Source organism: Balaenoptera borealis, assembly GCF_965194805.1.
Source record: "Balaenoptera borealis genome assembly, chromosome: 11".
Lineage (NCBI taxonomy): Eukaryota > Metazoa > Chordata > Mammalia > Artiodactyla > Balaenopteridae > Balaenoptera > Balaenoptera borealis.
In genome coordinates, this window is record NC_138868.1 from 23,853,378 (window position 1) to 23,868,586 (window position 15,209).

At 41.0% G+C, this 15,209-nt stretch overlaps 1 protein-coding gene across 5 annotated transcripts in view; it reads right to left on the reverse strand.

Moving 5' to 3' along the window:
* TRIM44 (tripartite motif containing 44) overlaps positions 1–15,209 on the reverse strand; it is a 119,828-nt gene that overhangs the window by 32,722 nt on the left and 71,897 nt on the right. The window contains exon 5 of one of the 5 annotated variants that reach the window (XM_082343821.1): positions 5,893–6,009. The exons of 3 other annotated variants lie outside the window; for them this stretch is intronic. In XM_082343821.1, the coding sequence (XP_082199947.1) occupies positions 5,934–6,009 (76 nt within the window). In that variant the 3' untranslated portion in view covers positions 5,893–5,933. The remainder of the gene's footprint in view (positions 1–5,892; positions 6,010–15,209) is intronic. One more of the 5 variants, XM_082343820.1, reaches the window with a different exon arrangement.

Genomic DNA, 15,209 nt, shown 5'->3' on the forward strand with positions numbered 1-15,209 from the left:
GCCTGACACAGAAGGATAAGTCTTCCGGTGGTGGGCGGGGGCTGTGTGCTGGGAAAGCATTTACTTTTCTGATTAATACAGACATGGCCCTTCTTCTGACCCCTTCTCCATGCTTGAACATGGATATGACACCCAAAGCTGCAGTCCTTTTTCAATCATAAGGCAACAAGCACGAAGGAAAAGCCCAGGGAGTCTCAGAGGCACATGGCAGTACTGACATCATTAGCCACTGAACCAAAGCCAGCAGTCACCTCCCTCCACACCTATTATGTGAAACAAATAAACCTTTGTTTGCTTAAGCTACTGATACCAGAGTTCTCTCTTACTCAAAGCTGAGCACAATTCCGATACAGTGCATTAAGTACTCCGGTGAATTAAAAGCCCTATATATATAAAGTACACGATCTTCCCTCTGCCAAGAAGTTCATTCTCTTGGACCCGTCTGGCTAATTTATATATATCCTTTAAGCATAGGTTTAGTAGTATCTCTTCTAGGAAGGTTTCCAAGACCCTAGCCCTCACATTTTTCCCACCCTTTGGACTTCTCAAAGCATTCCATAACACCCCTATCAGTGCATGTTACACTGCTTTGTAATGATCCATTTACTTGTCTCTTTGCTTCACCGGTTGCTTAAAATGTCTCAACAGCAAGGATCCCTATTTTAGCCATTTAAAAAATTTCGTAGCACTTGTCATAATACCTGGCACACAGTAGATAACTCATTAAGGATTTGCTGAAATACTGAATAAACCAACGAAAGAATGACGTGAAAGGGCATGAGGTAAATGATAGCCTGTGTAGCCTTGGTATCCATTCGTATTTTTGAAACACTTCAAATAGCTTTCTAATTCCTATTATTACTTTCAGGGTATCTAGGTTGGGAAAGCATAGGTCTAGACAGTGATTTACCGTTTTCAGTCATTCCACTTGATCCTTGTTTTGACTTCATGACATTCCCTTATTCCAGCCTCCTAAATTATTTTCTGCTGTGTATTTATTGAGTCCATACTTATCTACACAAAACTAATTTTATTTCCTTCCTTGTTTTAGAATTTACCCTTGTGATAACCAAAGACATCCTGGGAATAAATGTTATTTGGCACCAAAATAAATGTTCACACCGTCCAGCAGCTCCCTTCCTAGGTGTCTTGAGTTCTGTCTGTGTGACTGGGGCTTCTGGAGGCGTCCTGCTGTCTCTGCCATATCCATGTCCTTACCATCCTTGAATGCACAGTGTGCAGGTCCTCAGGCTGAGCCTAAAGTATGTGGTTCTCCAGCAGGAAACAGATGTAAACTCTCGTGTCCTCTCTCTTCCAATAAAGCCAGCTTGTCTCCATTACTTGCATAGATCACAGCCTTCTTGAAGTAACATTACTAATCCCATTGCAAAATATCCAGAAAAATGCAATATTATGATTCAGATTATAAATCAGAAACATGTTCTATTATTAGGCACATTACATTTTTAAAAAGTCTAGAAGGTGAAGTGGTCTCCCTGTGACAGTCACCAGTGGCCAGCCTCAAGTCTGAACTCCCGTTCCCTTTGCCTCTAATGCTCACCATGCCCATTTTTGCTCGGCTGGCCCCTTTGTTCAGTTCGGTTTCAGCTCAAAAGTGACCTCCTTAGCCCTTCTTTGAACACCTTATCTGTAGCAGCTTCTTCTCCCCAGCTCCCTTCTACGGAGTCACCCTGTTTCACTTCCTTTCTAACACTGCTATCTGAAATTATTTTATTTAGTGGTTTACTAGTTTTTTGTCTATCTCTTCCCACTTGAATTAAATTCCACCAGAGAAGGGATCTCATCTGTCTTGTTCGCCCTGTATCCTCAGCAACAAGAGCTGTGTCTGGCATAATATAGGTGCTTAATAAACTGTGTTGAAAATGAATAAGAAGAAAATGCGCAGTGTGTATTCACTCAGTGAATCCATTTTGCTGCCCTTTACTTGAGTTTCCCTTTGGGAGTGAGGATGAAGATGGGGTTGAGGGCTATCATGAATCCTTAGAGGTGGTGAGGTAAGCTTTGGGAGGCTATGTGGAGTTACGGAAAGAGCTAGAGTTCTGGTTCTGCCACTTGACTAATTGGAACATGTCCCTTACTCTCTCTGAGCTTCAGTTTTGTCATCTGAATGGTAAATTGTTTCAGAAGATCAGTGTAACAATTAAATGAGACAGCGATGGCACATAGTAAATAAGTTAGCTCCCCTCTGCCTGTCCCTTAAGGCTGTAAAAGGAGGAAGGAGTCCAGGAGCCCCGGGAAAGTGGTCTAATGCTTTTTCCCATTCTAGCAGTCACCTTAGCAACCGCGACGATTCTTCACGGAGATAACGTCAACCTGCTGTATCACGGAGGTTAGCCCACAGGCCAATTTTGAAGTCCTGAGTATATTCTCAAAACACTGAGCATGAGTTTACTTTGAAAGATTATTAGAAATTTATTCCTCTCCTCTCAACCTTACATCAACTTACATTAAACTGAGGCTGACGTTATTTCACAGAGGTAAGCTTATACATCTGTTTTCAAGAGCTTTGGGCGCTGATCCTGCCACAACGTGTGCTTCTTGTAGTCTCATCAAAATCAGACATTCAAAGCCATCAAAAATTTGTGGTCTCCAGGCCTGCTAGAGACACTTCTGGTGACATCTTCTTTGATAGATATTTACTTGTTTGAACACATTTAATTCCTTACACTCAATTTATTCTACCCATTCGTTAATTCAACATGCATGAAATGAGTGCCAACTGCACGTTTAGCCCTAGTGGTAAGAGTTACTATATCCTCGCAGTTATTAAATGCTAAGCACTGTGCCAAACCCCTTATAAGCATCAGGTCATTCAATCTTCATTTCACCCCACGGGCATTATGATTATTCCCATTTTACAGACAAGAGAGCTGAAACTGAGGAGTTTACATAAATTGCTTATGTGGACAATTAATGGTGGCTAGTACTTTAACCTAGGTCTTTCTGACACCAACCCCATTCTGTTTCACAATACTCTAGCAAGCAGGTCTTGAAAACGCACTTGGTACTACTTATCAGGGTCCTAGATACATTCATGAATTAAAAAGAAACAAGGCTAGACTACATGACCTTTCTCACGGTAGGCACTCCATCTTATTCTTCTTTGCATTCCCACCCCCTTAAACAATAATGAGAATGTCGCTCCTGTTTGCAAAGATGTAGTAGAGCCAAATAGACAAGTTTGCATGAAAGAAGAAGCCCAAGACACAAAACTGTACAGGGTATAAAATGTGTGAGTGATTATAGCTAGAGAATGGGTTTTACTCTATAACCAAGCAACAAAATGAGGAGACTGGATTAGCCTGGGCATTAGAGACTCAAATGCTTACAGGGGCCTAGCAGGTAATATGAATGAATGAAGTGAATAAATTGGGCCAGGTGGAGTCTGGTAAATTGCAAAGTACATACCCCATCTAAGGAGCCAGCTGGTCAATGTCATGGGTAAACATAGATCCAGTATTGCCAGAAATTTTGAATTGCCAAAAGAAGCTGAAAAAAATCTGCGTTTTGATGTGAAATCTTTCAATTTTTAAATGCTGGTAAGTAATTCAAAAATTGAAAAAAATACTTTATGAGGTAAACAAAACATATCCTTAGGCTAGATTTGGCTGATGACCCATCAGTTTGTGGTTTTTGAATTAGACTATATTTCATAATCTTTTCATCACCAAGGATCCCCATGTACCCTCCAAAGGCTTCAGAATTTGAAACTCTAACATACAACATTTTTGAATATTTAATTAGTTTTCTTGCATGAATTAAATAATCAATAACTGACAAATTAGGTCACCATGGGGGGAAAACAGCTAACATAACTCTGCCCTGTTGCAGTTAAATGTAAGATTTCCCACTACAAGTTTTGAAATATTGAAAATAGTTCATAGACTTTTATTTCTATCTTCATAGATCCTTCTGGGGTCTGAAGAGCCCAGTTAGAAATTAAACATGTAGATTTCTAAGATCTGGTGGCAGTGAGGCATAGTGGGAAAACGTGGGAACTGGAGTCAAACAGAATTGGGTTGAATCCTAGCTCTTCAACTTAGTAGCTGAGTGAAGGTCAATAAATTATTTAGCATCTTTTACTTATTTGAAAAATGGGAATAATTTGTGATCCATGTTTTTCTCTTACCATCACCATCTAATTAAAAGAAGCATCCCAGGTAACAGCCCACTTAATACCATTATGATGATTACAATAGTTCCAGCTCACAAATGAACAAAACAAAAGGTCATCTATCATGAGCAGGAGCTATGATGACATGCACACTGATGGAGGAGCAGCACACCTATGACCTTCTATTACACCTTTCATCCAAGGAACTCCAAGTGCTTGATGACAGCCCGAAATTAGAGCTGGAGAACCAGAAACTTGGTGTGTTTATGAGTCTTGCCTTAGGTGAGCAGATGCCAGAGGGTCTACGCCTTAGTACCTCTTGCTAAATAACAAAAAAACTGCATCTTTGTTGCCACCACTAACATATGTATTAATAACTGAACTCATCACTACAGTGCTTTATTATTCACAAAATCATTCTCACAAAATCATTCAACACACATTCACCATGTGCTCCTCACAAGCACCCAGGCTGGGGAGCCACAAGTCAGCCCCATTTTGTGAATCAGAAAACAGGTTCTAAGAAGTTGGAACTAGTTTATGGACACCAAATTAGCAAGAGACGGAAGTAACTCCAGTGACCTCAAATTCATGGTTCTTCTCATATACCCGACCTATAAGAGGCCACAGCAAATGAGAAACAGAGGTGCCGTTAGGAGCCACGTGCTAGCTGAGTGAGCGCTATTCTGCTTATCTGTGAAATGCCAGGTGTATAAGAAATGGAACTTGTTCTGGGATGGACAAGAGATACAGGCACTTAGGGGCACTCTGTTGTCTAACTATAAAAAACTGTGCTAAGAAAAACTAAATTGTCATCTTAGATCACACACTAGTTTGCCTCTGTAAGGGCGGCAGAGCAGAATATTGTTCAATTGTGCTTACCTTTTCCAATTTACCCTCCTGTCCTGCCCCCACCTGGGAGAAGAGAAGCCCTACAAACCACATGACTCCTCCGCCTCCCTGCCCCCCAACCTTTCCTACAGTAACTGACTACACAGGCATGACCACCTAACTCAAGGGCAGCTAATTAATAGACATGAATTGGCTATACTTTCTCTTGGGACTGTGGTGAGGCAATGTTGAATCCTGCATCAGAAAACTGCTATATAGCAGGGGACAAAGTGCTGCCAGGACAAGCTGAAATTACAAGGAAAGCAGAGGATGCTGCTCTGCGGGGTGGAGAGTAAAGCAGGAAGGAGAAAGAGACAAAGAAAGAACAGAGACTGAGAGAGCAACTTCTGGTCTTGACCAATTCCCACGCCTATGCCCATCAGGTACAGAAATACTTCCTTTGATTGGGTCCTGTGAAATGCACCATGTCCTTTCCATACCCCACTGTGTTATCTGAGCTAGCGTGGGTGGATTTCTGTTCCTTACAATCAAATAGTCTCTGATTAATACAATAAGAAACAGGAGCCATAGTTACATCACAGAACAACTACAAGAGTAAGAAGTGGTTAAAAAAAACTTAAATGTCTTTCTTTTAGATCATACAGAAAGAGAAGGAGAGAATGAATGAATGAATGAATGAGTCTTCAAAGTTGAGAAGACTCTAAATTATGGCTGCCTCAAAATACTCCAAGTTTATTTCCATTATATCTATACTCTTTTTAGGTATCTATACTCTTTTTAGAACGAAAAGGATAAGTGTTGGCAAAGCTCTCTTATAAAATAAAGCACAATGCTGAGGACTAAACAGTGATACAGTACATACTTTCCCCTCGCGAACCATAGTTCAAAATTCCCTTGTTACTCACAGAGCGTACAATTATGATGTCCATTCTCCACCTGCCATCAATCAACTTACTGTTGTATAGCTCTGTTCAGGGCACTGGTTCAAATGGTTCAACAACTGTGAAATCTTCTCTGATTCCCTAGGAAGAATTAGTTACTTTTTATTCTGCTTCCCATTGCACTTAACACATCTCTCTACGTGGGTTCTCATACTGGTATATTATAATTCTTTGCTCATTTCTCAATCGGACTACAAGTGCTTTGAGGGCAGGGCCCATGGCTCATTCTTTAACCCTGTTGTGCCTCGCACAGTGTCTGACTTACAAGCTGGTGGAATAAATCAAGGCTCATTAACTCTGCCTCATGGGAGACTTCCTGGAAACAGTAATTAAGATTAAAAATTTTTTGTAACAAATCAACTGGGGTTACAACTACACACACAAATTGTGTTTAACCATTTCAACTGAGTTAGCCTATAATTTTAGTTTCAAAAAAAGTACCAAGAACATGTCAGAATTTAAATACCTGCTGAAAAGTTGCACTGCAAAACACTGCATGGAGTTGGGGATGGGAAGGAGGTTAAACACCTCAAACTGTTAAGTACAGCTCTCATCTTTGGTGAGCTCAGACTGTACCATTAATTTAATACTGAAAATTCAAAGTAATCATTTAACTAAAATGACATGAAAAAAGTGCTGAACCCAGCATTTTGCCTGAAGTGGTTAAAATGCCAGGATATAGAGGTGGACTGAGTTTCCTGGAAACAAAGTTTATGGGACAAGCAGACACGGGTTGTTGGCAACTCAGCTTTGTAAACTACTTCTTATGATGCACGGTGAAACACTCACCTCTTTAATAACTACACTTTCCTACTGGCAAAGCTGAGGGAGGGGGATAGGAAGCCATTAATAAGTGTGAGGTGATGTTGAAAGGGTTCTGCTGAAGAACCCATGGTGTCATTTGTTCACTGCATTCTCCACTTTCAAACAAGGAGAGCAGGGACTTAAGGAGCTAAACTATGATCAAGGTACTACTTTTGTTAGTGGAGACCCAAATGATAGAGTGCGGAGATTTCGAGGCTACAGTAGGTGCCTCCCGCCACCTCTCCCACTAAATTAAAGTTATCTGAATCCCAGGGAAGGAGCAACTTGATTTACTCATCTAGTCATTGATGGAGAAGTAGGAACAAAGACCTACCTGGGTCCAGGAGAGACAATTCCTTCCTAATCTGCTTATTGCAATGGAGAGCAAAGAGCAAGGAAGGTCCATCCTGCCTGAATCAAGTAATCCAAGAAGCAAAGGAGAAGAAAGAAAGATACGGCCATGTGGTTTTTTTCAATGCAGTGACTGTTACCACATTAACCTTGCACAACAGAGAAGAGAAGCCAAATGACTACCAGACTCTCACCAATCAGACAAGCTAATCCTCTTCCCAAGGGAAGGAGTGAGTAAAGGATAAAAGAGAGGCAGAAGCATGCCCTTGAGAGGGAGGAAGAGTGGCAGAAATTTCTGATTCTGTGCATATGTGGTATGTGGTGGGTGAGGATAAGGTTTCTCCTCAGACACCCAGGCTGACATTGTGAAGGTATTATCATAACATGAAATACACTGGAAGAAGCATAGAAAGATGCCAGGATACCAAAAGATGCTGGAGAAACGTTGTGCATAAGGCTACATCAGTCCCATGACCTCAAGGCTCTATGTGTTCCCAAGGACCCCACTTTGGAGATGAAAAATAAATTCTATCTCCTTTTTGGATTCACAGCAAACTCAAGGAGAAAGTGACCTACGAGCAAAAGCAAAGAGGAAAGGCACACAACCCAATGGGCTGAAGACAAATGCAAACTGGAGTCATTATAACATCTTTCTCTCTAAGCCAATCTTTCCTCCCATTAGCATCACTCCCAGTAGTCTGTGGTCTCCTAAGACAAAGACTCCGGAGCCTTAGCGCCAGAGAGGGATAGAGCTAGAGGGAACCTCAGGGGTCACATCAAATTCAGGTCTTTCATTTTATAAATGTTAAACTCAAGCCCAGAAAGGTTCAATGACTTGCCTGAGTTTATATAACTAAGTAGCAGCAGAGCGAGGCTTGGAAGCCAGTGCTCTTGATTTAGCTCTACCTTTCTCTTTTACTTCTCAAATACAGCCACTCACTCAGTCCTCTCCAGCCCCCAGACCCCCGTTTCCCCCACCTATTCTTTTCTCCCCACTGCTACTGTTCTAATCCAAGCCTAGAAGCCTAGAACTTCAAGATCTTTCATGTGAATCACAGCAACGATATTCTAACCTTGTGGACCTTCAGGACTCTTCTCTCGATCTGAAGTCACTTCTCACTTGCCTCGAAAGTGGTCCCCTGCTCACTGGGGTGGGTTGCACCGTTCTGTCCCTGCTCTCTTCCCCTGGCCAGCATGTCCCATGCAGGGGCTGCTCTTTAGCCTTGGTCTTAGCATGAAGGAGAAGGGAGCAGAGCTAAAGCTGATCCGCAGTGGACAGGCAGTATGTGAGAGAAGTAAATGTTTGTGGTGGTTGTTGTCACTGAGATTTCAGGGGCACTTACGTATCCCATGCAGTTAGAACAGTGCCTTGCTCAAAGAAGGCACTCAGAAGATTTTTTTTTTTTAACTGAATGAATGAATGAATGATCTCACTAATCCTCACAGTAATCTTATTTTAGATACTATTATCATCTTCATATTGCAGATGAGAAAAGCAAGGCCTAAGGAATTTAAATAGTAGGGCTAAGGTTATATAGCTAGTAGGTGATGAGACTGGAATTCAGACCCAGAACCTCTGACCCCAAAGCCCATATTCTTTAACCAGTGCATCACACTAATTCTGAGAACTCTTAAAACTGCTGGAGTCTAAAATACACATTGTTTTTAATTACATATTATCTTAAAGCTGTCTGATTATTTCATATATGATATCATGCCTTGATATCTACAGGGAATTGATTCCAGGATGCCCCTCAGATACCAGAATCCACGATGTGCAAGTCCTTTATTTATATATAATGGGGTAGTACACACATATAATCTTCTGACTATCCTCTGCCATTTCCCCCTGGTTGCAGGCAAAGATTCCCTCCTAAAGACTTCTTTACTGACTGATGATGGTTCATTCAGGACAAGAGCTCACCCTTCTTACTTCCAGTTCTCAGGGAGTCAGAAGGCTGGCTTAAGCACTCCTCACCTTGACTCAAGAGCTCCAGAGGCAAAGACTGAATTTTAAACAACTTTCAGGTCTGATGGAGATATAAGTTTTGAAGGAGTAAATCACTTCCTTCTTCCCAGATGTCAGCCCTATCACTCAAACGCAGGGAGGAAGAGAAATGCCTTCTAGAAAGATTGTTTTAAGAGAAGAAAGAGGAAACAGTCAGGCCTCAGTTAGAAAAGCAAGAGTCAGCACAAAAAATCTGTTTATTTTGGGAACTATCTCAGGATGATACATTTGAGTTCGCACCCTGCTTTTCCAGACAGCAAGCAGCCTGCACTACTGCTGGCTCAGACAGGCCGCTGTTCTCCAACCTCATCATGGACAAGGCACACAAGCCTGCAGCTGAAAGGGTGGCCACTGACATGAAAGCACCTCTGCAGCCCATCACTTGCCAAGGACAGGGAAAGAGCACTGCCCAAATCTCTCCACAGTCCTGAGTGCAGTTTGCTCCATCCAAAGCTCTCACTGCTGCATCCCTACCCTTCTCAGAAGGCTCAAACAGAGCAGACAGGGCATGTGTGTAGCTTTAAGTGAAAAGAGCAAAGAAACTAGCCTGGAATACTTAGATTAAAACCCTTCTTTAGAGCAGGTGTACATGGGTGAACTTTTATTTTTTTAATATTTATTTACTAAATTATCTATCTATCTACCTATCTATCTATCTATCTATCTACCTACCTACCTACCTCAGTGTAAGCCTACCGTGGTGATTTGAGAAGGCAGTAGAGAGAGCTGGCTAAGAATACAGACTCTACAGCCAGATGGCTTTGGTTCAAACCCTGGCTCTCTATCATTTACTGGCTATGTGACCTTGGGCAAATTATTTGGTCTTTCTGTGTTTAATTTCCCTCATCTGGAAAATGGGGATAGTAACAGCCTCTACCCCTATGGGGCTGTTATAAGGATTAAATGAACTCATGACATGTAACACCCTTAGAAAAGTGCTTGGCACACAGTAAGACCTCAGTCAGTGTTTGCTATTATGGCCATGATCATTATTATCTGAAGAAGAGCCAAGGATTCAGGAGTCCTTGCCAGTCATTTCCCAAGTCTGGAACACAGCAAAGCACTGCTCATGTATATAGCTATCAAATAGTGTAACAGACTTGCTACATCTACTACTGAGATAAAGAAAAATCAAGTACAGATGCTGCCATTCAGAAACTCACAGGCTGTTGGTGGATAACAAAGGCAGATTCACAAATAACAGCTGCAGGTAAATGACCTGCACAAGGTGACAGGCTGAGAATATAATCAAGTGAATCTAAGGTTTTCCTATTCCAAACCAGGGTTCTCTCTACAACTTTGAAAACAGGTTTTGCATAGCTATTTGTTTATTCAAAAATTAACTGTGTCCCTGTAATGTTCTAGGCACTGACAGTACAGTGGTGAAAAAGACAAAGCTTTCACCCTCATAACATTTATTTTCTAGTGGGGAAGAAAGAAAATAATAAGTTAAATACATAATACATTTTCATGCAGTGACAAGTATATGCAGAAAACCAAAGCAGGTAAGGAAGGAATGAAGGTCTGAAGAGGCAACATTTCAGCAGAGGCCTAGATAATGTGAGAGAATGAGCCATGTGAAGGTCTGGGGATAAGCATCAGGCGGAAGGGAACCCAAGCACGAAGGCCCTGAAGTAGGAAGGAATGTGACCTCTGTCTGAAGGAGAGTAAGAAAGCTGCATAGCTGGAGTGAGCAATGGGGTGAGCAGCAGATGTGAGGATGGTGGGAAGCTCATCTTGTGTGACTTTACAGGTCCTCTTCCCCCCAGGTTACTCTGAAGCAAGTTTCAGACATGATATAATTCATACTGGAGCATTCTAAATAGAATAGTTACATGACTTCCTTTGTATCCTAAAAGATCATTCTAGCATCTATGTGAATAATGGAATGGAGGGGTTACAGTGAGGGGAAGGATGAGTAAGAGTGGCAATGAGGGAACGACAGTAGAATTCTTGGAGAGAAATTATGTAGCCCAGACCAGTATAGTGAGGGAGCGGAGGTGAGAAGTCCTTGGATTTGATGTATAGTTGAGGGTAAATCTGACAAAATTTGCTGATTAATTGGATTTGGAATGTGAAGAAAAGAGAGATATTGAGTATGACTCTTAGGTTATTGGCCTGAGACAAGATGATGCCATTTATGGAGAAGGAGAAGTCAAGGTCAGAAGCATGCTGGAGAGGGAGGAGAACGAGTTACGTTTTGAACAAAAGCAGCTATGAGAGCAAAGGCATAGGATGTGTAACAAGAAGGCCTGACTCCAAGTCCTGACTCTTGCCACTCCTAGCTCTAGCTGGGCCACCTTGGACAGGTCACTTACTCTCATTCAATTTCCTCATCTGTGTAACATGGGGATAGCAAAACCACCTCTCAGGTTTGTTCGAATAAGGAAATGAGATGTCTGTGTACACCCTGTAAATTGTAAAGGTGCTGAATCAAGGGTAATCTTCTTGTTTCCTTTGTTATTGCTGATAAACATTTGTTTAAATGACTCATACATGAACCTCAGGTTACAAACACAATTATGTCTTAACAAATAACATTATGAAAGGACAACTTTATATCATCCAGTTCTGTTTTGCTTGTTTAATGCTTATACTTTCGAAGGGTATAGAGCATATCATTTACATTTCTTATTTGCATATCTTACTATATCATTCATGCAGGTTATCGCATTTGATCCTTAATATAGACAGAGTGGGTGCTATGGCCCCTAGATGACTGATGAGAAAACTGAGGGACAGAGAAGTACTATCAAAGGCCTGACATCCTAGTCTTATTGCCTTCCTCTCTTGGTCTGTAAGTCAGAATACTGCGATCCTGGTGTATAATCCACTTGGCATCAGGGCCTGGTCACATCAGGGAAATTTCTGACACACAGAATGCTCAGCACCTCCATGACCACCGGGAAAAAAAACAAACGCAACTACTTAGACGCAGCACTTAAGTGTGCAAAATACTTTTTTTTTTAAATTTTTTTTATAGACTTTTACTTTTTTTTTTTAAGTATTTGTTTATTTATTTATTTATGGCTGTGTTGGGTCTTCGTTTCTGTGCGAGGGCTTTCTCTAGTTGCGGCAAGTGGGGGCCACTCTTCATCGCGGTGCGCGGGCCTCTCACTATCGCGGCCTCTCTTGTTGCGGAACACAGGCTCCAGACGCGCAGGCTCAGCAGTTGTGGCTCACGGGCCTAGTTGCTCCGCGGCACGTGGGCTCTTCCCAGACCAGGGCTCGAACCCGTGTCCCCTGCATTGGCAGGCAGACTCTCAACCACTGCACCACCAGGGAAGCCCGCAAAATACTTTTATATATATATTTTCTTAGTTCCCCCAACCTGTGGTAGGCATGTGACAGCTATTAGATGTAAGAGGCACTATCATGTAACAGAAGGATACGCCCACTTTATACACTGACTTAAAAGAGGAAAAATGACACTGCTCTGTATTGCTTTGTATTTAGTAATGTTCCTCGTCACTGTCTGTTTCAGTCATTCATTCAACCAATATTTGAGGGTCTACTCCATACTAGGCAACGTGCTGGGTGCTTGGTATACACTGGAACTACAACTTTTTTATTGTTAAAAAGTGACATGAATTATGTTATTAAGACGAAAGGAACAAAAAACTTATTTAAGATGGGTATTTTATTTTTGAATGGAATCACGGACATCCAAGTTTCATTTTCATGTCAATTAAAAAAAAAATATCCCAGTGGCCCTCTCTAGACTTTCTTTTGCCAGGAATGTGTACCAGTTTCAATTATTTGTACCTCTGATAGCTACATTCCCATTTGTATTAGACATAAATTACATCAATAACAGTAGAGAAATGGTTCAGAAGACCTAGTTTTTTGGAGTACAACAAGATTTCAATCTAAGAGATGTGGATTCTTACTATATATTGCCTTACATTTCTTATACTCTCTTTCTAGATGGCAAATCATCAGCAGTAGGTCTCAGCATCTAGCGGACGATGAGCCACATCCAATTGAGGAACACTGTTTCTAAAGGATATTTCTGTGATAGGGGTTAAAGGATCCTTATGGTCAATAAGTTTGGAAATGCTGGGTTAAACAAAGTAAGTAAGTCTCATTATCACAGGACTGCTCACTTTATTACACCATGGTACTTGTGGAACTCCAAGAGGTGGGTAAATAAGCAGCATTTGCCAAACTTATTGGACCACGGAACCCTAGTTTAAAAGACTAAGTCCACAACTCAATCAGTGTTCAGTCTAATATACCTGGGAAGGCCCTGCACTGGGGGATTTCCATTTATAACTGCACATGACATGCATCTTTTTAGTAGGGTGCTGATTCTTTAAGCTTGGGGAGAGTTGAGCAGACACAGAACAGATGTGTGGCCCTGAAATGCGGAGGAGAGACCAATCACTATATAGTAAGCACCGTGAAAAAAGGGACTGTTTTTGGTTTTGATTTCTATGATAGTTGCAACATCTAGCACTGCCTGCACATAGCAGACATTGGATATAATTTGTTAAATAAATGGCTCAATGGAATGAAACCTACAGAAATGAAAGAAGGTTATGCCAATTTCAGAATGAGTGGCTACATTGTTTTTCTGTCTTCAATGATTTTGATTTCCATATCTAGACTCCTATTCAGTACTTAATTTATTTTCTTAGAACAAAAGACTGAGAATTATTCCAACCACCTTTTGCATCATGACCCTGCACTAATCTAATAAGAGAAAGGTTACATTGCTCTTTGTAGATGAACAGCACATTAATGAGATCTTCTTGAAATGATCCCACTTCCATTATGCAGACAAAATTACATTTTCCAGCATAATAACTGTGTCAGTGGAGCTCCCAAATTTTGATATTAATTGTTTCACTTGCAAAGGCAACATCAACTTATTAGTTTGTCAAACCTCTGGAAAATCAAGGGGAAGCTCATAGTTTTAAGTAGTGATTATCAACCTATACTTCTCCTGCATTCTATCTTTTACACATTTTCCTACTAGCCAGAAGGACTAGGCAAGTTTTATTCCCTGTATTAGGTTTTAACAGAAGAAGTAATATGGGTTTCTTTAAAATGTGATTTTAAATTACATACCACTTACATTCCTCAATCCTTCCTTGAGACTCTAGACTATAAGCTCTTTGAGGGCATGGGCCTTCAATGTTTTGTGGAAAACTATATTCTGAGCACCAAGGACAATGCCTGGAACAAAGTAGGTGATCTGTAAATACTGCTGAATGAGCACCACGCTTCTCCTTTCACTGAGACTCGCTGTTTTAAAGGAAAATCTTCCTCCCTCTCCCTCTCTCTTCCCCCACTTCTTTCCCCTCTCTCTCTCTTCCCCCCCCCCCAACTCTTTCTTTGTCTCTCTCTCATACACACACATGTACATTACACATACACTCTGGAATACAGGGAGGTCTTGCTATACACTATGGCATTTTTCCCATGAACAATACATAAAACATGGAAGTTTGGTGAAAATATATCATTAGAGGAGTTTTGGACAGTCACTTTGCATTGTGTAATGTCATCTCCTCTTCCAAGCCTTAACATGCCCTGAGCCACAGAACAAGTTAGGAAGAAATCCTGGCTCACACTTATTCATCTGGTCAGAGCTTGAGACACAGGGCTAATCTGTGAACTATGAGTCTGACAGATCTCAAAACCAGGACATTCTCCAATACTGCTTATCTAGTAATTTTTATTTTGTAGCTTACATTTATTCTACTACAAAAAATATTATTTTCCTTTTTATTTTAAACTGTTTATATCTACTTAAGTCTGATTTTATTCTAGATTGGGACCACGACTTCCCCATAGAGTAGTAGAGGTTTTATTTTAAAAATGCAAATCAATAGGATAATAGGATTCAGTATATTGACTTAGTAGCTCTGTGACCTTGGGCAAAGTGCTGAACATGTCTAAGTCTGATATGAGAATAATAACAGCACTGTCCTCCTAGGTTGCTGTAAGGCCTAAATGAGACAGATGACCCATGTGGAATGCTTAGCTTACATTCACTATTGCAATCTCTGAGGGGTTGATAGACGAATAGCCGTGATGATCAAGGACCTAAACAAGTTCATCACCTCTGTAAGTCTTCTTTTTATTCTCTTTCTAATATGCCACTCTCCCC